We start from the raw sequence: 27,927 nt of genomic DNA on the forward strand, positions 1-27,927 counted from the left end.
TTGCCAAACTTATTAGTAAGCCCACGACACATCGACTACTGGTCCAAGCAGTACATACTGGATTTACATTATAATATGTACTATCGCAATAACTAGTATCCCAAAATAGATGTGTCTGCATAATACTACAAACTACACTACTGCAAATATAATGATCCACAATAGTACATGATAAACATTTTTGATCTACTGCATGCTAATATCTACACACTCTCAGGAAAAGTGTACGAAACTGCACTTTTCCTTGTCGCTGATGTGGTCCCCTCATACATCTCTGCTGAAAAAAACAAGAGAAACCCTCATTTACTTTGTAATGGTTTTAATGGTTATAATGGAAATTGTATTGGTTTTAATGGAAAGTGTAATGGTCCCTGTGGGTCTCTACTGGTAATTTGTTGCCTTCTATTGGTGGCTTGTTATGTCTAGTGGTACCATTAAGGACCAATAATGGTAATGGCTTTAATGGTTAGCTGATGGTTTGTAGTGGTATTTGTAATGGAAACCATTAGAATTTCTGTGGTTTCTATTGTTTTTTTTTCCAGCAGGGGTGCACTTTTGTACTTTTAATATACTATATTTACTATTTCTATGTTTTACCCAGAAAGGTAGCTGTATTGTACCACTGGAGCTTTACTCTAAAACACAGTTATGCACCTCAAAATTTTAAATGTACCCTATATCCAGGTTTAGAGGTGAAAGATACATATTAAAGGTACAAAAGATAAATACCGTGCAGGCAACAAGGAAAGGTATAGTCCCATTTTTCTGAGACCACTGCAATAAATAGTAAATTCAAAACAGCACGTCATTACAGACAGCCGTCTCATAGTAAAATACTGTGTATCTGGCTACTAAACAGTAAACAGTACTCCCAAATACCCAGCATAGCTACACCAATAGATGCTCATGAATAGTACATTACAAAATTGTACGCCATTAGACCAGTGGGTTTACTATAAAACTAATGTGTGAATAGTGAGAAGTGACAGTGTATACTACCTGGAGGAATATTGTTTCTAGACCGGGTTAAGGTATTGATTTATTACTGACTATTCCAAACTAGTACACTCCTGGGCAAAAAAAATAAATAAATAAATAATAATAATAATAATAATAATAAAATGGGCCAAGCCCAAAATGGCAAATATTAAGCTTTTAACAAATCACTGGTCAGAAAATTAGCAAGAATTAAACAAATGCACTCCTGAGAGCTCCTGTTCCACCATTTGCTCCTTTACTTTTTCATTTGCTGCAGTGAACTGTTTGTGGAAAAGCTAGAAACAGGGAAAGTCACTTATATAGTCTTCTTGTACGCAAAGGTAAAATCATGATAATATTAAAATGTTTGATGAAAAATTCAAACTAACAGATGGTACGGTGTACAAAATTTTCCAAAAATATCTTCAGGTTTTGGTTTTTTTTTTTTTCTTAAAAGATTAGTCATTATTTGGTTATGTGCCACACCACCATCAAGGGCCTGATAACAAGCTCAGAAATGGAACTATGATTGATAGAGCAGGGATACAGATCTACAGTATTTGTTAATTCTTGCTAATTTCCTAACCAATGATTTGTTGTTAAGACCATTAAAATCTTATATTTTGCCATTTTGGGCTTGGTCTTTTTTTTTTTTTTTTTGCCCAGAGTGTACACTAATTTGTGTGGTAATGCACAACACAGCTGGATCCTACTGTAAAGAATAATAAAATAACAAAATAGTGCGTTGCCGTTTTATAACCCCCCAAAATAGTAGCCCATATATGCGGTTTCGGGGAAACACGTACCCCTAAAGACCGAGTAGACCTCTTCTCCATGTTTAAAAAGGGAAAAGAAATCTGAGCGCAACAAGTTGGAAGAAAGGAGGGAGCTCGCGTGAAGCAGGAATCATGGCGCAGGTTAAACAGGCGGGTTATTGTTTAGACGCCGTGCTGAAGTGATTTAAGGCGGCGGTGCTGAACACAGCCTGTAAATCTCTGCGTGGCGAAACGGGAGAAATTTCGAGAAGGGGCTAAATGCCTTGACTGGAGTACAGGCTCGATTTGGCTTGAGGGTAAGTAAAGGAAAGCAAACACAAAGAACTTCCTCTGCCACGTTGGAAATCTCGCCAGGCTCTGTTCATTCCTGTCCCACTGAAGAACGGAGCAAGAGAGGAAACTGCAGCACATTACGGTAAAGTCCAACTCTCAGGGCCTTTTCGCTTTCTGAAGAGGCGAACTCTCTCTCTTTCTCTCTCTCTCTCTCTCTCTCTGTGTGTGTGTGTGTGTGTGTGTGTCTCTGTGTGTGTGTGTGTGTGTCTCACTGTCTGCTCGATATCACTCTGAGAGCTCCTATCGAAAAGGGTGGCTTTTCCGCACCCCTTAACTTCCAAACGCTGTTTGACAGCTTCTTCTTCTTCTTTTTTTTTATTTGCTACTTGAGTGGATTGTGTAATCTGTTCATTCGTTTGACAACTGGACAGTAAAACGATGTGGTTTGTTTGCTGTGTGTGTGTGTGTTAGTGAGAGAAGGCCTAGAGTCACAGATGCTGCAGAAATTCTACATTATAGTCTACAATGTTGCCATCATGTGCTATTTATAATAAATAGTTCAGAGTTAAAACTTTATCTTTATTGAGCTTCAACATTTTCATCACAGAAAAGATAGTTTCACTGCTCTCAGTAAAAACTCATTTTTCTATATACAACCTTTAGACACCATCAGTTTTTTGTTTTTTAATTGTTATTATTGTTGAATTATTAATAGAGATGGGCCGATACCAGTTTTTCGTTTCCAATGCTGAAACTTCAAGAAGCAGCCGATCGATACCCATTTGATATTTTTTTTTCTTTAAAACAACTAAGCTTTAATTTTTTTTTAAACTGAAGCACTTAAAAATGCAGAACTACACAGTTAAAAACACCACTTGCACAGATCCACAGCTTTCATTCAAAAAGCACTTACACTGCAAATATAATAAAGTATAAATATAATAAAATCAATCCTAAGAAGAAAATCACTCGAGTCTTTTCACATATAAACATTTTCAGTTGCAAAAAAATTCCAGTCTTTTCCATTTGTTACAGTATCTGATCAAATTCATTGTTTTTTTCTCTCCAATATCCAGTCCACCATTTTTTTTTACTGGTACTGACCCAATACCGATCCTGAGTATCGCATCAGTGCCATCTATAATTATTATTTATTAGTGCTGATTGCATGGCTCTATTTACTATTGACATTAGCTAGTTAGCTAGCCTTATGTATTCTGATATCTTCTGGGACATAGTAAAAATGTACATAATCTTACAAACAGTAGCGATATAAGCCCAAGTATATGGCTTATTTGAAGTCAAACTTAGAGAAATAATTAATTACTTACAAGCCACTGAAGACTAAATATTAGCTGTCTTCAGAATGGAATACAATTCATACTGCTCTCCCATGATAACAAGGAAAAGATTAGAAAGATTGGAAAATTTGGCTATCAAAATGATTGTAGAAGCTCCTACCTGTAATTATGACTACGAGGAAAGTTAAACACAGACCGAGCTGGTCAAACTGGAAAATTGTACCATCCAGCTGTGTAATTCATAGTCAACTACAGCTGTCCGTTCACTAAACTTGTACCTACAATAACATTATGGTTTAGCTATTGGGTCCAGTTCATGTCCAATTTTGCCCCAAAAGAATCAGCAATGTTTACTGATATTTTCACATGCCAAATTTGTATTCTCCAGCTTTGCCGCCATGCTGCCACCTGCTGCTCTGTGTTTATCACTGGTCTTGATGGTCAGCACCTCTACGTCCCAGCAACCCCTGACCTCAGGTGATCCCCAGCAGAAGAGCTTTTCATCCCTGAGCCACCCCAGCTGGTCCTTAGGGCTGGAAGTGTACAGAGCCCTTCGTAGTGAAGGCTCTCACATCAACACCCTCATTTCGCCTGTATTGCTTGCCAACTCACTGAGTGCGTTGAGCCACACAGCCAAGGGAGCCACAGCCAGGCAGCTCCAGGAGCTCCTAAAGACCAACAAGGATGAGAAACAAGCTCAGAAATCTTCATCAAGTCCACTTAAATCCATGAGAAAAGCAAATGGAACCAGCTACATGCTGCATGGTTCCTCAGCTATCTTCTCCAAACAGGTTCCTACACTGGAGAGCAGCTTCCTGGAGGAGCTGCAGGCCCAGTTTGAACTGGACCATGTGGCTTTAGGTGCAGGAGATAAACAGGGAGATATGGAGAAGCTCAGGTCCTGGGCCAAAAGTGGAATGGGAGGAGTGAAGGAGATGCCACTGAATGAAGGACCAGATGCTAAAGAAGGAGCCCTGATCCTGGCCAGTGCTCTGCATTTTAAAGGTGAGAAAGAAAATGATCTGTCCAGATCAATTTATTTTCCCCTAACCCAACTAACTGAAGTACTAAATATGATTAAGATCACCCAGTAGACATGTATGTAATGCTAAACTACTGAAGGAAAATATATTTGTGAGTTTAAAAAAAAAAAGTGGCTTTCTACCCAGCTGACTAGACAAGACTAAATATTAGCTGTCTTCAGAATGGAATATACTGCTCAACCTTGCCAAAAGGTTCCAGTATGCTAAAGACACCTGAACAATGTACCACAGTCATGTACAACACTGTCAGTAACCATTTAATACATTTATTATTAATATTCAGACTCATATTCTTAATCCACGGTTTAGTCAGTTGATAATTAATACAGAAGATTTATGCTACTTAGCTAGTTATGCCACTACTGTATTTACATTTCACACCCAATCCCAACTAAAGGCTAAAGCAGATCTTGACTGAAACAAAGACTAGTGGTGTAACAATTGGATGACTTGGATCGATGCATTGATTTAAAAGGCAATGATTTAAATGAATCGGGCAACAATCATAAATTGATTGTCAATTATGATTGATTATAAATTGATTATCAAAAAATTACAGACAACTGGTGTGTGGACAATAATTCATATTTTTAAACTGATGTGTAAATAGACTAGCAAGGTGATTTGCCTATAATTCTGATACTTGAAATAGTATTTCTCTATGTCATTATAATTCATGAATTAGCGGTAGGTCTACCCCAGATTCTGAACAAAGTTGGTAACATATCACACAGAGGATACTAAATTGAATTGTATCTTATCATAGACAATTCAGTGTGATATCCTCAAATATCGAATCGTTGCCTTATGAATCTACATTGTGTCTCATGTTGTAATGTATCATACTATAGCAAATTTAATGGTATCTTCAAATATCAAATCATTGCCTTAAGAATTAAGATTGTATTAAGATTCTTTATTAGTTTACACAACTAATAAAGACCGTATTTGCTTCCATCTCCCATCATTTTTGGATTTATCAACTAAAAGTGGACACATTTTGGATAAGACAAAAGAATAAAGCTATCTGGCATAATTCTGAGGTACCTGTGTCCACAAGTGATTTAAGATATGTAATGATCATTGTCACATAATGCTACGAGGAAGAATGTGTAGTATACAGTGTATTCTGGTTCAGCAAGTATGCCATTACGAACACAGTGAATGTTTATGAAGGAGACGTAGTGGTTTTTATGTGTGCAGTCTGCAGTAACAAGTGGCTTCTCTATTGTCCTCCTCTACATAAGGCACATTGATAACACAGTTAGTTTGTTCCTTACAAGAGAGTGTTGGGAATGGGTCCAGTACAGATTGTGCTCATGATGACACTAGACGTAGATTGATTGTGTGCTGGTGCTTGATAAATAGACTACGAACAAGTGCACGTCTGCTCTGTTTGTTTCAGATTTGATTAGTTGTTACAGAATTGCGTCTCAGGGGGTTCATGTTGTATGCAGCTGATTAAAATGTGTACCCACTAAAATCACCAGTGCTAAATTAACTATAATTGAGACAAATTTGCTACAGGTTAATTTTCTAGCAGATTATTCAGCATTAGTGATTTTCTTTTTTCTTTGTGGAATGTAAATGTGTACCTGCAAGCCGTTTGTATGTCTGTGTATGTTACTGTTTGTGTCTATGCCTCAGTGTGTGTGTGTGTGTTAGTGTGTGCTCCCTCAGTTGGTCTGCACAGTTGATAACTAATGATACTCCAGTCTATCATGGAGAGCTTATTTATCTTCCTATAGGGGGTGATGTGTCATCCTGAATAATTTAGTAACAAGTGTCCAGATCTCCTTCCCCATGGTGAGACCTTCTATCTGCACACGCTGCGCTGGTGCTTTTAGCCTTCACCAGGCATTTGATTTAGTCTGTATATGTGTTTTGGACAGAGTGCTGCGTCACCTGTTTACAGTGTCTTATGGCAAAGAAAAGAATTTCACTGTGCTGTAATGTATATGTGACAAATAAAGGCTTACCTGTAAATATACCCCAGTAGCTTGTAGTATGTATCCCATGAATATTTCTGTGGATCTCATTCCAGCAGCTTTAAGAATCATTTTTAGAATAGTGTAACAAGCTTCACGCAATTTACCATTAATGAGCTTTTTAGCATGTATAATAATTGAAGTATGATTAATGCACTTAGGTTGAAAGTACGGCCTAAAACCATCGATGACTGGATTAAAAGCATAATTTTACCTTCATATTTCTTACTTCCTTCAGTTTCTTTTTCTTGATAATATTGGTAAGTACTTTGATCCTCCTTTAAACAGACAGAGGTGGTATGATATGTCTTTTCAATACAATGCACCAGTGAAAATAAGTGATGATTGACTGTGGATTGATAAGTAATCTAATTAATTTCTTTTGTTTCATGTTTCAACTTAATTATGTTTTTTTTGTCTCACATGCCACAGGAGTTGGTTGGACACATTAATTCAGAACTGAAATATACAAATTAGATTAGACAGTAGATTAGGGCACATGAATGAGATTATGAAAATTGACTTGAGCTTGGATTTATAAATTAGACACGTAAATCATATTATGGCTGGAGGGTCCGATAGTAATTCCTTTACGTACATACACTGTTTCTTTCCCACAGCCATCAAAACCATTTTCTTTTTCTCCATATTTGATCTTTTCTGTGCTGTGTTTGGCTAGAAGTATAATTAGCGAAATCTTCATCCGGTCCAGTCAAGTCCATACAGCATAATGTTGGACACTGTACACAAGGAATCGGCTGATGTATATTGTATATGTAGAGTGACATGGTGGTGCAGCAGATGGCATGTCCACCTCACAGCTCCAGGCTCCCAAGTTCAATCTTGTGTTGAATTTCTGTGTATGTTCTCCCCATGTCCGTGTGAGTTTCCTCCGGGTTCTCTGGTTTCCTCTCACCTCCCAAAAACATGCCAGTAGGAGGATTGGCTATGCTAAATTGCTCCTGTGTGTGAATGGACTGGCGTGTCATCTGGGTTGAATTCTTCCGCCTTCCTGGGATAGGCTCCGGATTCGCCATGACCCTGACCAGAATAAAGCAGTTACTGAAGAGGAATGAATGAACAAATATTGTAGATGTAGCTGGCTACATGTATCTGAATCTCGCTGGTTGTCCTCTATCTCTGTGTGAATCCACTCCCACGCTCTGGCTTTTGAAAAACATGACAGTAGGGAGCTTTTTGGAGACGGATTGTTTGTAAAGGTTATCGGCATCCTGATTTTGGTGTATACACCACAATCTCCCAACGTCCTCTGAGCAACAGTAAATCACACTCTTTCCAGTTTGTTGCAACCAGGTCTGTTTTTATGGTAGCATTTACATGTCATGCAAAAAGGACAGTCTGTGGTTGGTCATTTGCAGTGTTAATCAAAAGGCCTCTTCCAGTGGAAGCAGGTGGATCTTGGCCACAGCATTGTAATTTCCTGTTTGTTCTACTCTAATATGCTGTAATGTATATGTGACAAATAAAGGATTCTTCTTCTAACTTGACTCACCAGGTGAATATCAGACTCCCTCATGAGTCACATCAGTTATATTGCATTAGAAATTGTACTGTAGCCGTGGAAGAACAGATTTGTGCAGTAGGTCCCAGTAGTATCCTCAGCTCTCTTGTTCTGGTTTGTCTGTTTCCACTTCTGCTAATTATCCCTCCCCACTAATGCACGTGCCGATCTTTTACACTGCTGTTGTACGCTTATGAGAGCACTCGAGGACAGAATGGCAGAAAAGAGAGAGGGAGAGAGGGAGGGACTGGGAATGGACAGACAGAGGGATGGTAGTCTTACCCAGGAGAGAGTCTGTCCACTACAGTTAATTAATTAAGCCTTTGTTCTTCCTCTGTCACATCCAAACAGCAATGGAGGAGAAAAAAGAAAGAATCAACGCTACCAAAAAAAACACCCACACACAATAAACATGGAAATAGACACAAACCCACAAGTGCACACCCGTGTACACTTTAATAAAAGCATCTCCCAAAGCAGCACGCTGTTCTGTAATCACAGAGTTGATGAGAGAGGAGGAAAATGGCTTACCTCATTTTGTTTTGTCCTTTTATTTTTCTCCCTGAGCATCATTTGTGGTCGGGTGCTTGGGTTATTTAAAGTGGGAGTGGAATCGTGATGCAAAGCCTCACAATGCTGGTATTGTTTTTCTGTAGTGTAATTAATGGAAGAGATGTCTCTCTGTGGCCAGGTTCCTCTCCTATTTTCTCTCTTTCCTTTTTCTTTCTCGGTTATATATTAGATGTGACATCACCCAGATAAACATCCAGGTTCGATCGTCTCTTCTGATTCATAGCCAAGACTGTGGTGCTGAAAACTTGCATGGCATTTTAGGCACTCACAGTGCAGAAATCCCCTTTTATTTGTTTTTCTTTTTCTGTTTCAAGCAGCTTCACTAGCCATTAATAACCAACGGATACCATGACTTGTGTCTTGAACCTTGGAGTACTCAGATTTCATCATCTCTATAATCAGTAGCCAAGGTGATCTCCTTCACTTGTTTTCACATGTCTAATTGAAGCTTTCGCATGCCATTGAATCGTACGCTATGTTTGGCACACATCCCATAGACACATACGGCTTCCCTCAAACACAGGGTCAGGTGTATTTCCATAATTCCTAGCTTAAAGCAAGTCCTCTAAAGTTTACCCAACAAAGCTGCTTTGTTTAATGGATTCCACCCAAATGTCACTTTTTAATCTCTCAAAAGACTTTGAGATTCTGACTAGTCCAACTAGTATTTGAGGACATTGTTCTCCTGTCTAATCATCATATGGTAAACATTTCAGCTTTGAAAGTAATGGATGAAATTTCCCTTTAAGAGTTGAACATGTGACAGAATACAAAGCAACCATCATTATTATTGCTCACATAACTCTATATTAAAAAGCTGTAATGAAGAGAAATGGGTGGCAAAGTAGCACGTAGCTCTAAAGTAATGGAAAGTTAAAGATCCGGCAGTGACTAACTGCTTCCTACAGACCCAGCTTGCATCAGGCTTTAAATCACCCTCATGTCTACATAAAGAGGACAGACTTCGTACTCAGTTATAGCAGCCAGTAACTGCTAATGAAGACTGTCTCATCTAACCCCATAAGCGGACCAGAGTGTATTTGATGTAGTGGGTTACAATAATGGGGTGAAATGCTGTAACCCCACATTGTGTGAAGCTGTCATCCCATTATAGTAATAATGGATATTTCTTTCGTCTCTCCCTCTCTCTGTCTCTTTCTTTCTGGTCTGTGTCGCAAATACACACACCTTTCTGTGGCTAATTCAACAGGGAGAAAAGACTAGTGAAAAAAACACATGTGACTATAATTCTGCTAATAGTCTCTTTATCGAATCCCATCTTTGTTATAGAACGTAATGGGTTTAATGGACTGCAATAATATGTCCTGTGCCACCCCTCCCTCATGTGTGCAGCCTCTTTTCTCTCTCTCTCGCTATTGCCTTGTCTTAATTTCATCTCTCTCTTTTCTCTCTCACTGTGTCCCTAATGTAGTTTTGTACGATTTCAGTCTAATAGGATCTAATCTGTCAAGTTCCTAGTGGAAGCTGGCTTTGTTATGAAGGATGGCCTCATTCGGTGGCACAAAACAAGATTGGCTGATGTTCTTTTCTACTTTCTGTTAATGGCTCTAAAGAACCGTTAACTGTGTATGTATGTGTGTGTTTATATGTGTGTGTGTGTTATATACCCAGCCGTGTTACAAGCGTGTTCTCAGATGGTTTATGAATACAGCTTGTTTTTTTTTTCTGTTTTACTTTAGGGTTTTGGGATCATGGCTTTGACAAAGAAAATGAAGACTTGCGAAGCTTTTTGGGGACCAAGTACACCAAAGTGTATATGATGCACAGAGCAGGTAATTGGGTTGTTGTTGTTATTATTCAGTTTGCAGAACTTGCCCTTTTTTTTTTAAACTTATTTGAAATCTCCTACACGGTCTGGTTCTTTCATAACCGTGACTTTGGGATTTGGCTATAGCATAACAGTCTACAAACAACTACATCAGTTCCTTCAAACCATCCCAGAACTGTTGGCTAACACAGCATAATTGGCGCTACGAAGCCAAAGCTTAACACTGTCACAAATTTAACACTGTTTGAATTTCAATAAATAAGCAACCTCAAACACAGTTTTACACACACACACACACACACATATACACTATATTACCAAAAGTATTCGGTCACCCATCCAAATGATCAGAATCAGGTGTCCTAATCACTTGGCCTGGCCACAGGTGTATAAAATCAAGCACTTAGGCATGCAGACTGTTTTTACAGACATTTGTGAAAGAATGGGCCGCTCTAAGGAGCTCAGTGAATTCCAGCGTGGAACTGTCATAGGATGCCACCTGTGCAACAAATCCAGTCGTGAAATTTCCTCGCTCCTAAATATTCCACAGTCAACTGTCAGCTTTATCATAACAAAATGGAAGAGTTTGGGAACAACAGCAACTCAGCCACGAAGTGGTAGGCCACGTAAACTGACGGAGAAGGGTCAGCGGATGCTGAAGCGCATAGTGCAAAGAGGTCATCGACTTTCTTCACAGTCAGTTGCTACAGAGCTCCAAACTTCATGTGACCTTCAGATTAGCCCAAGTACAGTACGCAGAGAGCTTCATGGAATGGGTTTCCGTGGCCGAGCAGCTGCATCCAAGCCACACATCACCAAGTGCAATGCAAAGCGTCGGATGTGGTGTAAGGCACGCCGCCACTGGACTCTAGAGCAGTGGAGACGCGTTCTCTGGAGTGATGAATCACGCTTTTCCATCTGGCAATCTGATGGATGAGTCTAGGTTTGGAGGTTGCCAGGAGAACGGTACATTTCAGACTGCATTGTGCCGAGTGTGAAATTTGGTGGAGGAGGAATTATGGTGTGGGGTTGTTTTTCAGGAGTTGGGCTTGGCCCCTTAGTTCCAGTGAAAGGAACTTTGAATGCTTCAGGATACCAAAACATTTTGGACAATTCCATGCTCCCAACCTTGTGGGAACAGTTTGGAGCGGGCCCCTTCCTCTTCCAACATGACTGTGCACCAGTGCACAAAGCAAGGTCCATAAAGACATGGATGACAGAGTTTGGTGTGGATGAACTTGACTGGCCTGCACAGAGTCCTGACCTGAACCCGATAGAACACCTTTGGGATGAATTAGAGCGGAGACTGAGAGCCAGGCCTTCTCGACCAACATCAGTGTGTGACCTCACCAATGCGCTTTTGGAAGAATGGTCAAAAATTCTTATAAACACACTCCTCAACCTTGTGGACAGCCTTCCCAGAAGAGTTGAAGCTGTAATAGCTGCAAAAGGTGGACCGACATCATATTGAACCCTATGGGTTAGGAATGGGATGGCACTTAAGTTCATATGTGAGTCAAGGCAGGTGACCGAATACTTTTGGTAATATAGTATATATATATATATATATATATATATATATATATATATATATATATATATATATATATATATATATATATATATATAATGTGTGTGTGTGTATGTATGTGAATGCAAATTACTGTAAATAGGTGAGGTGTGCAATATATTTATCTGTTATTGAATATAAAATATGGAGGTAAATCATATTATGCCAATTTCCAGATAATCTAATCCATGTCCCCTCAGTGAACTTGATATACATGGCTATTAGTTTCCTACTAGGCAAAAGCCTGAGTACTCTCCTTGAAACCATTTATGCTTTTCCATGCTTTAAACTGTGTCTAATGTAAGCAGTTAATATGCGTGTCCTGTTCAAAGGTTTTCAATTTATATAGAAATTAATCTACAATGAAATGGTCACCCAAAAGAAAGGAAATGCAATCCTGGAGGGCCAGAGCAAACATGCAGGATTTGGAAGAATATATCTGGAAAAATATATTGAAAATTTTCCTGCTGAAACCAAACAAAAACAATAGTTTTCTGCAAGCAAACATTTGATTTTGGTATTGGCATATGTTACAGATGGGTTTAAAAAATTGGTTATTAAAAATTTTTTTAATTAGCTTAATTACACATTGAAAATATGTGTGAAGTTTTGAAGTCTGTGCAGGGTCAGGGGACTGGGATGGCCATGTCATTAGTTCGATTCTGTGTTATTAAACCATATTGTGTTGTTTTGGATGCAAGTTTTTGATTATACTACTGAAAGATCCAGCTATGACCCAGTTGTAGCTTCTTGGCAGAGGTAGTCAGATTTTCATTTAAAATCTCCTACTACTTTATGGAGTCCGTATATTCTAACTCAGGTCCCAGGCCTTTGGAGCCCCACAACATCATATATCCTCCACCAATGTGGATCAGGTTCTGTATAAGCATCCCTCTTTTTACACTGAACCCGCAGCAAAGCTGTTTATTTTTGTTTCATCTGTTCACTCAGGTGAACTCTAAAAAGTGAAATATAAATGGAAACATGCTTTAATTACATTTCATAGTGGTTTTGTTATATATTTTGTCTTAGATTAAAATATATATATATATGTACTACAAATTACATTTTTCTCATTATTTGTTTAAGCTAATTAACCACAAGCCGGTTCTATCATTAAAATCTTTTTTTTTTTTTTTTTTTTTTTTTTTTTTTTTACACCCATCTTTACCAAGCCTGCCAATTGTTCTGGAGCCTGCCGTGTATGTGTTCTATTTATGTATAGTTTCATTGGCACAGAATGAATTTCAGCAAAAATTCCAAGCCAGCGCTACTGAAGACAGCAATGTTCACTAGGCCCTGGCTGATTTAAGATGCTATTAGGAGTCTCCGATGGATTATATCTACTGCCGTTGGACATCAAGTTGCTGAGGCCAGATTGATTTTTTTTGAATGCCAAGATGATGTGCTGTCGCAGCTCGAAGGTGCACAATAGCAAAGTATACTAACTGATGATGCGGTAAACCCTGTCTCTTCATTTCCCTTTGTTGCTGCACTTAACCATTCACAGTTTTTTCTGACTGCCGGCTTGCTCTGATTGGCTGAAGCAGAATAGCATGCCTATCCGAATCTGTGCTCCAAGAGATTTGAACTTAAGCAATGCAGCTGCTATATCAGATTGTATTAGAGTGTCAAAAATTTGGTGACTGGTAAAAAGTTTTTGATTATTGAAAGATGGCTGTGTGGGATGGACATGTGGGATTATTTTATATTTCAAATGATCTCCCACAGTGTTACTTTTTAAAAAAAATAAAAAAATAAAAATAAAAAAATAAAAAAAACATGCTCCTTGCTCCTTTCCTTGTGCATATGTCTGCAGGAGTATACCGTCACTATGAGGACATAGAGAATATGGTGCAGGTGTTGGAGCTGGGTCTGTGGGGTGGAAAGGCCAGCATGGTGCTTCTGTTGCCTTTCCATGTGGAGAGTCTGGCCAGGCTAGAGCGCGTGTTGACACTCGAGCAGCTGGAGAAATGGCTGGGGAAGCTGAGCAGCATGAGCATGGCACTGTCTCTGCCCAGGGTCAATGTCAGCAGCACACTCAGCCTACAGGTACTGCACCATCTGATTGCAGATATAAAATAAGTGGCACGCACTACTAGAATGTGTCAATTATTTCATATCGACTTACCTTTTAAATGCCTTTTTTCACAGGAGCAAGCCTACAGTTAGACAGTAGTTACAGTACAGATGCAAAGGGATCTGCATTTAAACTAGTGCTGTATGATTTTCACATGTAATTCAGTTAATACAAATGAATGTTTTATTCAAATGAATGTGTACATGTTTATACATACACCGATCAGCCATAACATTAAAACCACTGAGAGGTGAAGTGAATAACATTATCTCCTTATCTAAAGGTACCTGTCAAGAGGTGGGATATATTAGGCAGCAAGTGAACAATCAGTTCTCGAAGTAGAAAAATGGCGTATGATGAATAGTGAATTACAGCATCAAGTAGCATCGCCTCACATAAAAACAACTTGTATTTGGATGGTGAGGCATTCAAAAATACATGTCTGTCCATGTTAGAAATGATGCAAATCACTTGTCCTTAGGCAATGATGAATAAAAAAAAAAAAACACAAAACAAAAACCTGGATACAAATTTTGAGGCTAGGTTTTTTTTTTTGTCCACCTCTGCAGATATTTAGCATTTCAGGCATGTTCAAATAACTACACAGGGCCTAGCGATGCTCCTTTAATTCAAAGTTAAAAGCTTTTTCATCTTCATCTCTTCACTGACAGTTTTACATGAGCAGCTTTGGCATCAGCAGCCATGGCTGTGCAGTTTCTGTATATTGATATCTGCTCTTCTCAGGGGTTTTGGCTTAGTTGCTGAGTGATAATGCATAGCGCTGCTGCTGTTGCCCTCTTCACAGCATTCTTTTTACACACTATTGGATCCAACACCCTCTCAAACCCCCTTTTCTCTTCTGCTACTGCACTCCAGAATTGCTCTTTATACCGAGAAAGCACTAGCAGCTCCCCTGGCACACCCGTGTTTTGTGCCAGCGCTCTCACAGGCTCAAGTAAAGCCTGGGCAAATGCATGACCCACCAGCTGCTCCAGGCCGGGGATAGAGAGGCCGCAGCAGGTCAGATGCCCAGCCAGTGCCACCTCGGCCAGGCCTGCTCCAGGGAGGAATCTGGGCTCTGACAGCAGAGAGTGGTACAGCTTCAGGGATAAGCGTATGGCTCTCTCGCCAACAAATCTGGGTCCAAACTATACAGTGTAATCAGAACTGCGGCGGATTTGTTATTGGTACCATATAACTTATTAGACACTACAGCTTGGACAGGTTTGCTGTGGTCTGACAGTTTTGGATTGCAGTTTTGCTTCTGAGTTTGTGCCAGCAAGTGTATGTCATCACACCTGGCTGGTCTTCCTTTGAGTCTATGTAGTTCTCTCTTTCTGCCATCTCTTCTTACCAAGAAAAAGTTTCCCTCACTCTGAGAAAAAACTGATTAATTCTCCACTGCCTAACTTCTCTCTTCCCCCACATCTTTACTACTCTTTGTCTGTCTACCCCATCTCTTTTCCACTCCGCTTCATCCATTCCTTTCTGTCATCTCTCTGTCTGTGCATCTTTTTTCCTCCTCCTCTCCACCTGACCCTATCTCATCTATCTCCTGCTCTAGGACTGCCCAATCCTCCCACTCATTCTCCCTCTCCCTCCTGTCATTCATCACTTCATTTTCCGCCTCAGATTTTTCATCTGCCCCTCTGCTGTCTCTCAGTCCTTCCTGGTCTGGGTGCTGTTCTCGTTTAGTGGTTGCATCTTCAGTATTTCTCTCTTCCACATTGACTGGGTCCTCTTAGCTTTCTCGAAGCTCCTCAGCTCCTTCTTTGTTGTTAGCTTTTAGTGTTTGTATTTTCTTTTTCTATTCATGCATTCATTCATCTCCTCTATAATTATGCTTGTCTATGGTGCTGGCTTCTTCCTTTCGTTCTGTACACTTCCTCATCTGCTTCTTCACACCTCTCTGTTTCTATGCTGGATAGGCACTCACATGTGACTGTTTTAATTTCTATACAACTGGGGTCAAAGTTCAGTTTGTCTTCTCCCTTTCTCAAGCTGAGCACACAGCACTGTGCTACTGCCTGTTGCTGTTTTTGAGGCTTAGCATGGAATATACTAGCATACAGTTCTCCATCAGATCTAGAGCTGTGCACATGACCTGATTATAGCCCTGCTGGATCTCCTCCTTGTTTACCCCCAGAGCTAGAAGCCTCTGGGCCTGCTCCAGCAAACTGGATCCCCACAGCAGCACAAACACTGCCCCATCTTCAACCCCCTCCACCTGCTCAGAAGCTGCTAAAGCTAGGATTTGTGCGTTGGCATAATCCAAACTTAAGTTGGCCAAAACAGATGCAGTGTCTGGACTGTGATTTGGTGAATGTGAAAGGCTGGGAATAAAAAGGAAGAGGCGGGGTTTGAGTAAATCTCTGGGCCCGTACAGGGCTGTTGAAATCCAGCTAGAGCCCTGCAACCTTCAGTCTGAAGATCTGGAAGTGATTGACTCTGCATTGCAGCCTATAGGATAGGTTTGAAGGGTTTAAATGATGAATACTACCATCGTAGAGCATCTGTAGAGAAAGTCAGTGAAGGTGGTGCATTTTGTTTTAGAAAGTAGAGAGGAAGTGAGAACAAGAGGATAAGGGGTACAAGGACAGCAGTTAGCTCAACATGACAGGTACAGATTAAAGTGAGTGAAGCTATTCCCTCAGCACTTGCTGGGCTGAATGGATTCTCTGGTGTAGGACACCATATCATTAAGCATTGTAATTCGGGGTGAGAAATACAAGCTGTGTCAGATGTCCACTGGCTGCTGCTGTCATGTTTGAGTGCTCATACCTGGCCTGAAGTACAAGATTCTGACATTAACCTGAGCATGGAAAGGCAGTGCTGAAGGAATCAAGGGTTCTACTGAAAAAAACCCCACAGGCTTAACTTTTCTGGTTTGCTTCACCCGCACCCACACACAGATGTGTGATGTTTTCATAAGTGATACCCCAGCACATGAAGAGAGGCCAAGCATCCCCTCTTGACAACATGACATGAATGAGCTGTATTACTTTCTTTGACAAGATTCCCTGCTGCTTCTGCTGCTCTCTCTGTATCTTTCTTGCACTTCTGCCTTGGCCTTTCTATTTTATGGTCTGTCTCTCTATTTCTCTATCTCTTTTTGAGTATTTGAGGGAATATTACTGCAGGCCAGAGGCTCTGTTAACCCTCCACCCTCCCACTGACAGTGAAGCGATATTGCCTTGTGCTGCCTCTTCCTCTCTCGCTTTCTGTCCGCCTTCCCAGTGGCTATTGAACGTATTCACCCACTTTCATTTTTTTTAAAACCTCATAGCCTAGAGAGCCTAACAGCAGAGAAATAATTTTCCCACTTTTCAAGTGAAGTACAGCTTGAAATGAACGAGAAAATGGGGGGAAAAAAAGTTGCATTAGGATTCAGTTCTCCTTTAGAGTGAACTCTTCCTATGGGATTATTTTACCATCCCCACCTTGCCCAGGACAGGTCATATTTCTAAACTAAATCATCAGGCAAGCAGAAGACTAATCAGAGATGGTTTCAGGTCAGCAGGTTTAAGTCAGTTACACAATTTGCTGGCTCAGACTGTTCGCAAATCCACAACTATGGCCCTGTGGTGTGATCCCATAAAACAAAGCCATTACTTGGGCAAATTTGCCTTGAGTCACATTTTAAGTATGCAAAACCACCAGACATGTGGTATAAGTGTTTGTGTTTTGGTACATTGGAAAAAATGTTGCTCTTTATGTAAATGCAAACCAGTTTATGTACCCGAAGAGCACTCTTATTGTTAGAGCAGCATTATGCTTTAAGCAACTCTCACATCAACAGGGAATGAGGCTTTAGACACAGTGAAGAAAACCTAGAAGAAAACCTACTCCAGAAGAGAAGTTTAAGTATAGGTGCCTTTTAGGGGTGTAATGATATACTCCAGTCATGATTTGATTTCAATTCATGATACTAGCTTCACAGTTCGATTCAGTTTGATTCTCAAAATTTGAATTAAAAAAATGATTGAAAAAACTTTTTTTAATTTCTGAATCATAAACATTGCAAAACGATGTGCATTTTTGTCTTTATAAAACTAACTAAATAAAAAATTGCTACAAACAGAGATATTGTAAACAAAATGTACTACAGGTTCACCCAATCTTAAAAATAAATAAATAAATTTATAATTTTCATTGAAGGAACAAACTCTCTGACCTGGGGGAAATGACTGAGCTCCGTAGCAGCCTCTGAGGCATCATTTTAACCAGAAATAGAGCTCCAAAATCAGCTAAAATAACCAACTTCCGCAAAGTCTATCTGAAGCTAGCACACTAATGGTCACATCACAAGTGCATATGATTCCCAGTTATAGTGCAGGCGCTCCACAAAAGAACACGATCCTGGGACCAGCATGCTCTCTATATGTTTGAACTCTATGGGTTGCTCAGATTGGGACCTCTGGAGTTGAAACAGTGCAATTGCATTAGCTGCGTAATTAATAGAATGCTGAGTACTGCACATTTCCATTATGCATATCGTCGATTTCTTTGTGCATCGCAATGCGCCGTGTCACAATGTATCATTACACCCCTATTGCCTTTCCATCAAGAAACCTTCTGAGGAGCTACAGAGCTGTGCAATTATTCTGAACTACATGTTACAGGCCAAGTTCCTCTTTTGTGTTTTCATGTCACTCCAGGAACTTTGAGTTTTATATAAAATAACAGAAAATCATAAAAATGTGCAAAGGTTACATTATTTCAGCACACAACAAACATGAAAGGAAAGCTGAGAAGGTGGAAATGTTATTGTCTGATATTAAACAAGTTTTATAATTCACTAAGATGATATAAACTTTTATTACTTTTAAAATTTTATTAATCCCTCATGGGGAAATTAAGGTGTTACTGTGGCAAGATAGTAAGAATATAATATGTGAGAAGGTTTAAAAAATAAATATAAATCTGTAGTAGTGTGAATATGCTAAGAACATACTGCTACCATTCCTTTTGTAATGTGTTAGAGCAGTAAATAGGTATATCAGAAAATGTGCTGTAGTATAGGTCAAGGAACAGGCAGATTAATATTAAACAGGGACAATCCATAATCATAAATGAGGGAAACAGGCAAGCGTCAAAGCCAGGAAATACTATACACAGAACTAGAGCTAGAAAACAAGGTGTGGACTTAGAAAGGCTAGACGGTAAGACTTCGCAACTAGACAAAGACACAACAGGGTATAAATAGAGAAACTATTCAAGAGCTGAACTGAAAACAGGTGCATACTTTAGGGAACAGACCAACGCCAGGACCTGAAGCAATTATAGGCATAATAAAACAAAGCCAAAGCACATGGCAATGTGAACAAAACCTGAAATCAGTGCTTGTTGTGCGCTGAACCGCACTGCATGTTAAGAGAAGAAATTTGTGACAGAATTATATAGAAGGATAGTAATGTAGATTAAGGATACATTATAGAAGGATAGATGCAAAAACACAAGCAAATCTAAAAAAAAAAAAAAAAAAAAAAAGACAATTTCTAGGTTCTTTGTCTTTCAGTACATCAGGAAATATTACTGGAAGCACAAGTGACAATGAAGTGATCAAAGTTATGCTGCAAGAGCCTCTCACGCTCCCTGCCTCAGTCTCTGTCTCTGTCTCTCTCTCTCTCTCTCTCTCTCTCTCTCCCGCTCCTCTTCTCCATGATTGGGTTGAGCTGTGCAAACACACCCTCCATCTCTACGCGTTAATAGTGTTTACACCCCCGTCTTTCAGTTTGCCTCAGAGTTCCAGCCATCATCTAAGGCTGCTGACGCATACTTGCTCCCAGTTCTTGCTGTTCTCACTTCCTCTGTCACGCTTACTGCCTCCCCCCCGTTCTTGTGGCTCAGTGAAGGAGATGCTATATCCGGATTCCTGTGCACTGCTACACAGTTACCATGTTAACACTCGCATCCCAGGCCTGGTCTGACCCAAATAGGAGTGCTGTGCAGTATACATGGATAGTGGGAGGCGAAATGGGGTGTAGAGGTTGAAAAAATGAAGTAGGATGTGGGAGGGGGGGGGAAAGTGAGAGACAGAGGAGGGTAAAAATAGCCCTGACGGATGGCAGCAGTGTAGCAGGACTGCACTTAAGGAGCAGTTATTGCCGACCGTTAACAGCTAACAAGACTGAGGCTGGGTTTCCCTAACGAGGAAGAGGGGTCGCGAGGTTACAGTCTGTCTGATTCCTAGCAGCTAGACGCACACAAACACAGCCAGACCCACTCTGAACTGAAAAGTAGCTGCGCACATGTAGAAATCCACACACCACAGTGCCAAGGCTCAGAATGTCAGTGCAGGGCTGTAATTGGGAAGTGTGGGCTCTGTTTTTGTGCCAGAGAAACAACAGAAGTCAAGCAAGCACACTGAGTAGGTCATGTAAGGTAGGGCACATCTGTCAGGCTAGTACCCAGTGCCTTAGACTGAAGGTTAGCATCTCAACCTTTGGTTGCACCACAACAAAGCAACATACTATTTTTCTAAAGCATATGAAGATTATTTATGTTCCATTCTGTTCGGTATCTGCGGTGTAATCTGCTTATCACTGATGTACAGCAGGCCCATGGAGCTGCCGTCAGTGCTTCTGTACGAGCCTGTACAGGAGAGTAATTTGCTGACTAACTCCATGTAAAAGACAACGATCAGTCCATATGTAGTAATCCATTATGCTGCAGAGGAGGAAGCTGTGGAGGACCGACACAAACAACCTTACAATCCTAATTCCCTTTTCAGCAGCCAGGTACCCTCACTAAGCACTCATGATTTTTCATGAGCTGATAAATGTCGTAAAGTTGGCCTGGCGGAACAAGATGTGAGAGGGATAAATAAATAAGTGATGGTGGAACTGGGACCCAGGAGAGGGAGGGAGAGAGAGAGAGAGAGAGGGAGGGAGAGAGAGAGTGCTAGGGCCAGTGTGAATAAGACACGAATGACAAAGAACCTGGAATAATCTCAGAGGCGGGTTTTAGGAAAGGCTGCTTAGCAGCTGTAAGGCTGAATAAAACATATGGTTTGAGGTAGGTAAACACACTAATGCTCAAGCTCCTGTGCTGCAGTGTCATGAGTTGATGACGCATAGAAACATACTAGCCAACCCACGTCCTGTGGCATGCTCATCCATTATTCTTGCACTGTGATTTTTTTGTTGTTTTAGACAGATGTTGACAGTGATATATAACAATATGCTGCTACCATAATATGGACATGTGTAGTTTGTCAGATGTGCAACGTGAGAAAAAAAATCTGAGAAACATTTATTTAATCAAAAGAGCAAACCAAGGGAAAAGGGAATGAAAGAAAAGATTTGTGCTTAGGGCAGAGTGTGTGACATGCTCGATTTCCACCCAGTCAAAGGTATTAGACCTGAACCATGTTTACTCAGGTTCCCTCTCTCTGTTTCTTGCCTCCATCTTGCTTTTCTTTCACTGCTCCTTCACCATCCCTTCATCCGCCAGTCACGTTTAGTGCATTAGCAAGCAGTCTGGGGTGACGCATTACTGCGTGACACATCACACACTTTCTGCATTTATTTCAAGAAAACCATGGCCCTGTAGTGCCACATTCATCCGACAGCTCTTCCCTCATTCTGTCTTCTTCTCCCTCCCACTGAGCTCATCTAGCAAACTCTCAGTCTTCCCAAACTGTCTGAGATATCAAACTTCCTGCACCTCAACTAGGTTTTACCTCCTCCTTTAGGACTGCACTTATAAAGGCACAATCTGTCCAAAAAAAATTAATCTGTTGTAAACATGCCTATTCATTCCTGACAGGGGTGACACAGTTGTCTCTAGAATGAGATTTCCAGGTTTGAATATTGCTTCTTAGACACAGTATTAAATTTTAAAGGACTATGACAATTTTGGGGGCTGGCTGCTTAAATTTATTTACACTATATGGCCAAAAGTATGTGGACACCTGACCTTCACACTCATATGTGGGTCTTGCCACAAAGATGACAATACCCTTGTGCACAAAGCGAGGTCCGTGAAGACATGGTTTGCCAAGGTTGGAGTGGAAGAACTCGAGTGACCTGCACAGAGCCCTGACCTCAACCCCACTGAACACCTTTGGGATAAATTGGAATGCTGACTACACCCCAGGCCTCCTAACTCAATATCCCTGCTTGACCTCACTAATGCTCTTGTGGCTGAATAAGCACAAATCCCCACAGCCACGCTCCAAAATCTAGTGGAAAGTCTTCCAAGAACAGTAGAGGTTATTATAACAGCAAAGGGGGGTTAAATCTGGACTAGGCTGTTCAACAAGCACATACAGTCAGTATTTCATAAGTATTTGGACAGTGACACAATTTCTGTAATTTTGCCTCTGTACACCAGCACAATGGATTTGAAGATGTGACTGAAGTGTAGACATTCAGCTTTAATTCGAGGGGTTTAACAAAAATATTGCATTAACCATTTAGGAATAAAAAAGCTGAAAGTCTTCACTTCAATGGCATCTTGATTGCTTCATTTCAAATCCATTGTGGTGGTTTACAGAGGCAAAATTACAAAAATTGTGCCGCTGTCCAAATAATAAAAATTATGGACCTGACTGTATGGGTGATAGTCAGGTGTCCACAGCTGAACATATCAGCCTCAAAAACTAGCATAGAAGCATGACATAACAAGCAGGGGGCTGGAGTCCTGAAATTAAGCACTTTGTAACTGTCAGTAAATTTTCAGCCATGGGCAGGACAGAGGGCTTTGTGCTTTCTGGTTTCTCGACAACATGACAAGCTGCATTTATTTATCTTAACTTCAAGAGAGAGAGAAAAGAGAGAGGCTGGTGAGGGAATATTTCTAAGGACTATTTACTGCTGCTATAATGTAAGTGATAACAGGAACTAACTTGTCTCATGGATGTTCCACAAAATTAAATTAAAAGTAACTCTAAATGCCTGAAATGCATGTCATTCATTAATAAATAAAAAATTGTAATAGTTGGCAAATCACTGAGGAATAAGGGCAATCAAGCAATTTTCTTGATGTGCGGTTAGCAGAAAACAATCCACTTCGAAGTGGTAACAACAATTCTGCTTTGCGCCAGGCCACGTCACACCACCTATATCCTTCCTATTTTCCTATAACAGCATGCCATGCCCTGTGTTATTCTTTACTTTTTACACTTCTCCTGAGGCTGAGAGGACAAGGAATCCCCCCCTTTTTTTTTTTTTAAATGAATCTTTGGATATCACAATAGTTCTGCAGATAGATTTTTCACATAGTCTGAAGTGCTGAGTTCACACTCACATACGCATCATTTTCCTACAGCGTATTATCATGGTTTCTTATTGCATCAAGTACTTTTTGCATACTTTTCTCCTGCATTATTTTTATTTTTATTTTTTTTTAAGAAATACTAACAACACCTATAATTGCCACCTGATTTCTGCCTCCTGCAGTCTGGCCATTTTAAGTCCATTAGCGCTAACATAAACGCAAAAAATTGTGAATATTTGCAAAATTGCTGAGGCTGACACTTGCAATACTGCACTACAAAATACTACATAACATGACAAATAACATATCAAGTAAGAGCTTCACGCCTGAATGCCCTTTTAAGCTGAACTAGCATCCACTTAACTGGTCAGAATGGGGCTAAATTATATAGTGTTGGCATCAAGTGGCTGAAAACTAATGGCCATGTAATGTTGGTAGAGTTAGAACAGGCTTTTTTGTTGTCAGTAGCCTGCAGTGAATGTGTACATTTCTCACATTTCTCAGTCTCAGATGTTGTAGGAAGTCTGGCTCTGGTCCATCACCGTCACTAGACCCCTAATGTTCTCAGTGGTGGCAGAATACTCAATATTTCAGCATAGATTGTTTTAAAAAATTAAATGAATCTTTTTCACTTCTGCATCCCACAAAAAGAAAAGTTGTATTTATAGAACCTGGCATAACACAAGCTGGGGAATATCTTATAATGTTGCACATTATATTCGCTGGCAAAAAGACACATAGTCGAGGTCTTTGTGGGCCAAGATTAGAGTGCAGGAGAGAAAATCAGCACACAAAAAACCTTTCATCTTCCTGAGAAAGTTGCAGAAAAGTATCTGAGAGTATTAAATTTGAGGAAATAGGTGACTTTACAGCAGTTACTACTTGAGTTTCTTCAGGCAGAACTACAGAGCTTAGACAGAGGTTGAAGCGAGGACAAGGAAAGGTGGACAGGTTGAAAGAATGTCGTTCGCCTGACATGCAGGTTAAAGTGAGAAAAGGCAAGTGTGAGAAATGAGCAGTGCATGAGAAAGGGGAGGATGCAATGAGTGCAATAGGGCAGATGAGAGATGAGGATGCTACAGAGGTGGTAGAGGCACAGAGGGAGACAGTGATGAAGTGGAGGGAGGAAGAATAATAGATGAGGACAATAAAAGTGCATTAGAGTAGTGCTGTAAGTGTGGGAGAGAAGTTGTGGATTTAGAGAGCTGTGGTGGGTTGTACCATGTTACACAGGTGACAAGGATCGTCGCTGCCTTTCCATACTTTCTCTCATTATCAATTTTTGTCTTATGGCATAATGCAAGCAGGGATATATCTGCTTCATTTAAATCACCATGCTAGCATGGTAAAGCTGCTTAAGTTTTTAAGTGATACATATCTAACACAAGGATTGCACAGTCATGTACAGCAAGCCGTAACTACAGGAACAATATGGGACAACAGAAGCAGGAACCCTGGGACCAAGTTCAAGTACCGTGGTTGGGCCACCATGTATTTCCTTCATTCATCTTCAGTAACCACGTAATCCTGGTCAGCGTTAGGGTGAATCCTGGGAAAATTGAGTGAGAGGAAGGAACCTGAATGGGATGCCAGTCCATCACTGTGCACCACACACATATACACACCTGGGGCAATTTAGCATTGCCAGTCCACCTACTGGCATGTTTTTGGGAGGAAACTGGAGAACTAAAGGAATTGATATAGACATCGGGAGAATATGTGAAACTCCACACTTAAGCTCTGGATTGAACCACTGGACAGACCATGGAGCTGTGAGGGGCAATACTGCACCACCATGCCACCCAAGGCCACACTGTGGAGAGGGCTAATCTTCCTTATAGCGTCCCGTAATCCTTCCTACACACACTCCCTCTCTCTCTGTGTGGGCTGTCGCTTCTAACGGATCTCATCTGCAGGAATATAAACTACCTGTCACACGGCCTCTTTCTGTTGAATTCATATCAGAAAGGAAAACAAAGGAGGGCTGAGGTCAGAGGGATCATTTTTAAATTATTCATAAGCAACTCTCCCCCTGCTGCCGTCTTCAACCGCTGTTGCCCAGTATGAATTGTACACTGCCATCAAGGGCATCTGTCGCACTTTCAGAGATATGAAAAACAATATAGAAGAGCGAGAACAAATCTTTGAAATGTCATTGATTTATTGTATCACTGAGTGTATGTATTTTCATTTGCTCATTTCATCTGTCTGGAGAATTGTGTGTTTTTATATTAAACCATTTACTGTCATAAGGGGCATAAATGTTTCATCTTTAGAATTACCCCTTGGCTGATGCTTTAGCTGCTTTTTAAATTAAATTTTCTTTGCATAATTGATATGGACCATTTTGCGTGCACTCTGTAGTCTTTTAGTGCTGAGTAATTTGGGGCAAAGGCTTTTGATTTGTCTTTCACTAAGGTCTACATGAGCTGATATCTTCCTCTATCTTTGTTTCCTTTGTTCTCTGTCTGTATTATTCATTTCTTCAGAAACAGTTAGTCGCACTGGGCGTGGTCGATGCCTGGGACCAGAAAGTGGCAGATTTCTCAGGTCTTGGGAAGGGGAAGCTCCATCTGTGGGATGTTCTTCATTGGGCATCCCTGGAACTGGCGTCTGATTCTGGAAGTAAGGACGGCATAGACGAGAATCAGCATGTGGAGAAACCCAAACTTTTCTATGCAGATCATTCCTTCATTATACTGGTGAAGGATAACAGCACTGGAGCTCTGCTGATGTTGGGTGCACTGGATCTGGCAGAAGGAGCTACACTGCATGATGAGCTATAAAGGATGGATGACGTATGGATACTGTTTTCAGTATCTCTTCAGTCTCTTCAGTAAAATGGTCCTTGAAGAACGGTGACAGCCATTTGTCCAGTGACACTGTGTATACATATATATATATATATTTAAATAAATATGGAATGTGATGAGTGAGTAATTATAGGTCCAATTTTACAGTACTGTAAGTGGGGAAAAAAACAGAGAAGACATGATTAAGGGTCGGCAGAAGCTTGTATTATTTCTAACACCTATCGAGCTCCATTAAATGTGCAAAGAAGAGCTAATGGAAGGTGTAAAACGATTTATTAGAGCTTAGAAAATCTAGGCGAACAATTTCACCCAGGCTGAACCTGGAACTCATTCCATTATTGTAACAAACGGGCTCACCATGAGCGCACGCCAGGCATTCACACACTGATGGCCCCCCTGAGAGATTAATCCTTTCACACTTGTGAAATATTCAGTGGATTGTTCTCAGATCTTTCTGTGATAATGTGTCACTTTTACTTATATTCATATTGGCATCCCGACACATCTCCTTCTCTCATTTTAACACTCGGAGATCTAAAGACTCAATAAGGCAACGTGATCTTTTCTACCAAATACAATATCTAACACTGGTAGTCCCAAAGTTGGCAAGCTTATCCAAACCCAAGCCAAAGGGTGCATTTACTTTCTCACCACACACCACTTGCAAACTTAATGATCTGACAGTTGCACTGAACTCTGACATGGGATGAGCTTGTTCTCCCTCTCTCTCTCTCTCTCTCTCTCTCTCTAAGTTGTTCCCAAATAGATTGGGAGCTCCAGGGGGTCAAGCTCTAAGCTGTCATGCCGATTCCCACTCCAGGATCAGTCCCCTGAGAGAAAGATTGCTCAACCAGGCTGTTATTGATGGGATCAGCTTAATACTAATGACGCTAATGACTCGAGACCACTGTCAACACCACAGGCAGACGATAAACCTTTAATCTTTTAATGCCTCCTCGGATCAATGGAGGCTGTGCCCTTGCGACACCATTGTCCGTTTAGAGTGGTTAGGAATTACATTTAAAATGCTGTTTGTGTGGTTTTTTTATGTAATGTGTTATGTGTTTTTTTTTTAATTTTATAATGAAATGTTACAAACGATGTTACTAAACTATTGGTATTACTGGATTGGTAATGTACTGTATGGCAATGGTATTATTTCAATTAATGTCAGAATAAAATGGCAGAATCATGAAATGTATTCATGAAATGTATGAATTTATGGTAACCTAAAGGTGTCGATATAAAAGTACTGTGTCCTTAAGTAGACTCTTTAAATAGTTCTCGAGACAGCTGGGTTAAGCCTAACTCTGGCAAAATGTAATTTAAAATAAAAATCATGAATTAGAAGGGCTGTTAGGGCTCTATCACCCTTTAAAGTATCCCTCAGTAAGCTTTAAGGTTTTTTGTTTTTTTTTCAATTACTTTCAGATGCGTCGGTGCGTTTGGAAGCACACATGCTTTGAAATGACATTATTATTTCTGAAGGCAAGAAGTGTTTGTTACTTTTGGATAATGCATCCTCTCTCGGGTGTTCTGAAAGTATAAATGTGTACATTTGTCCACATCTAGGGGAAACATCAAGGATTCAGCCTGGAGGTAAGCCTGTTCCTCTCAGCTAGCTACAGCATCCCTGAGATAGCTGTGTAGCATCCTGCAGCAGTTCACTAAACTAAACACACTGAGTCATTTTACATACTGAACATTACCCAGTTAGCCTTTACAAATGCACAAACAATTTATTTAGGCTATGAGTAATAATTTGGATCTAGTTAGCCACGATAAGCATACAGAGTATGGACAATGTATGCACACTAGGTATAGGAAAAGAGAGCTCCTGGGTGCAGGTGTGTGTGCGTGGGGGGAAATGAGGTGAAACACATTTGGGGGCTTATTCAGAGAGCCTGCGGCTGTTCAGTGAGCGTGCATCAGTTCTGCTCATTTCTGCATTAGCACCCTCGCTGACTCACCTTCCCATTCTATCCAAATCACACAGAGC

General features: G+C 40.4%; 1 protein-coding gene across 1 annotated transcript; it reads left to right on the plus strand.

Moving 5' to 3' along the window:
• Positions 1–1,126: 1,126 nt before the first annotated feature.
• Positions 1,127–27,734, plus strand: serpinh2 (serine (or cysteine) peptidase inhibitor, clade H, member 2). The gene is made up of 5 exons (XM_026935904.3): positions 1,127–2,169; positions 3,717–4,333; positions 10,155–10,247; positions 13,633–13,865; positions 25,605–27,734. The coding sequence occupies exons 2-5, from the start codon at positions 3,727–3,729 to the stop codon at positions 25,899–25,901; spliced, it is 1,230 nt and encodes a 409-aa protein (XP_026791705.3). The 5' UTR covers positions 1,127–2,169; positions 3,717–3,726; the 3' UTR covers positions 25,902–27,734.
• Positions 27,735–27,927: the final 193 nt, after the last annotated feature.

This window comes from Pangasianodon hypophthalmus, chromosome 4 (genome assembly GCF_027358585.1).
Source record: "Pangasianodon hypophthalmus isolate fPanHyp1 chromosome 4, fPanHyp1.pri, whole genome shotgun sequence".
Classification (NCBI taxonomy): Eukaryota; Metazoa; Chordata; class Actinopteri; order Siluriformes; family Pangasiidae; genus Pangasianodon; species Pangasianodon hypophthalmus.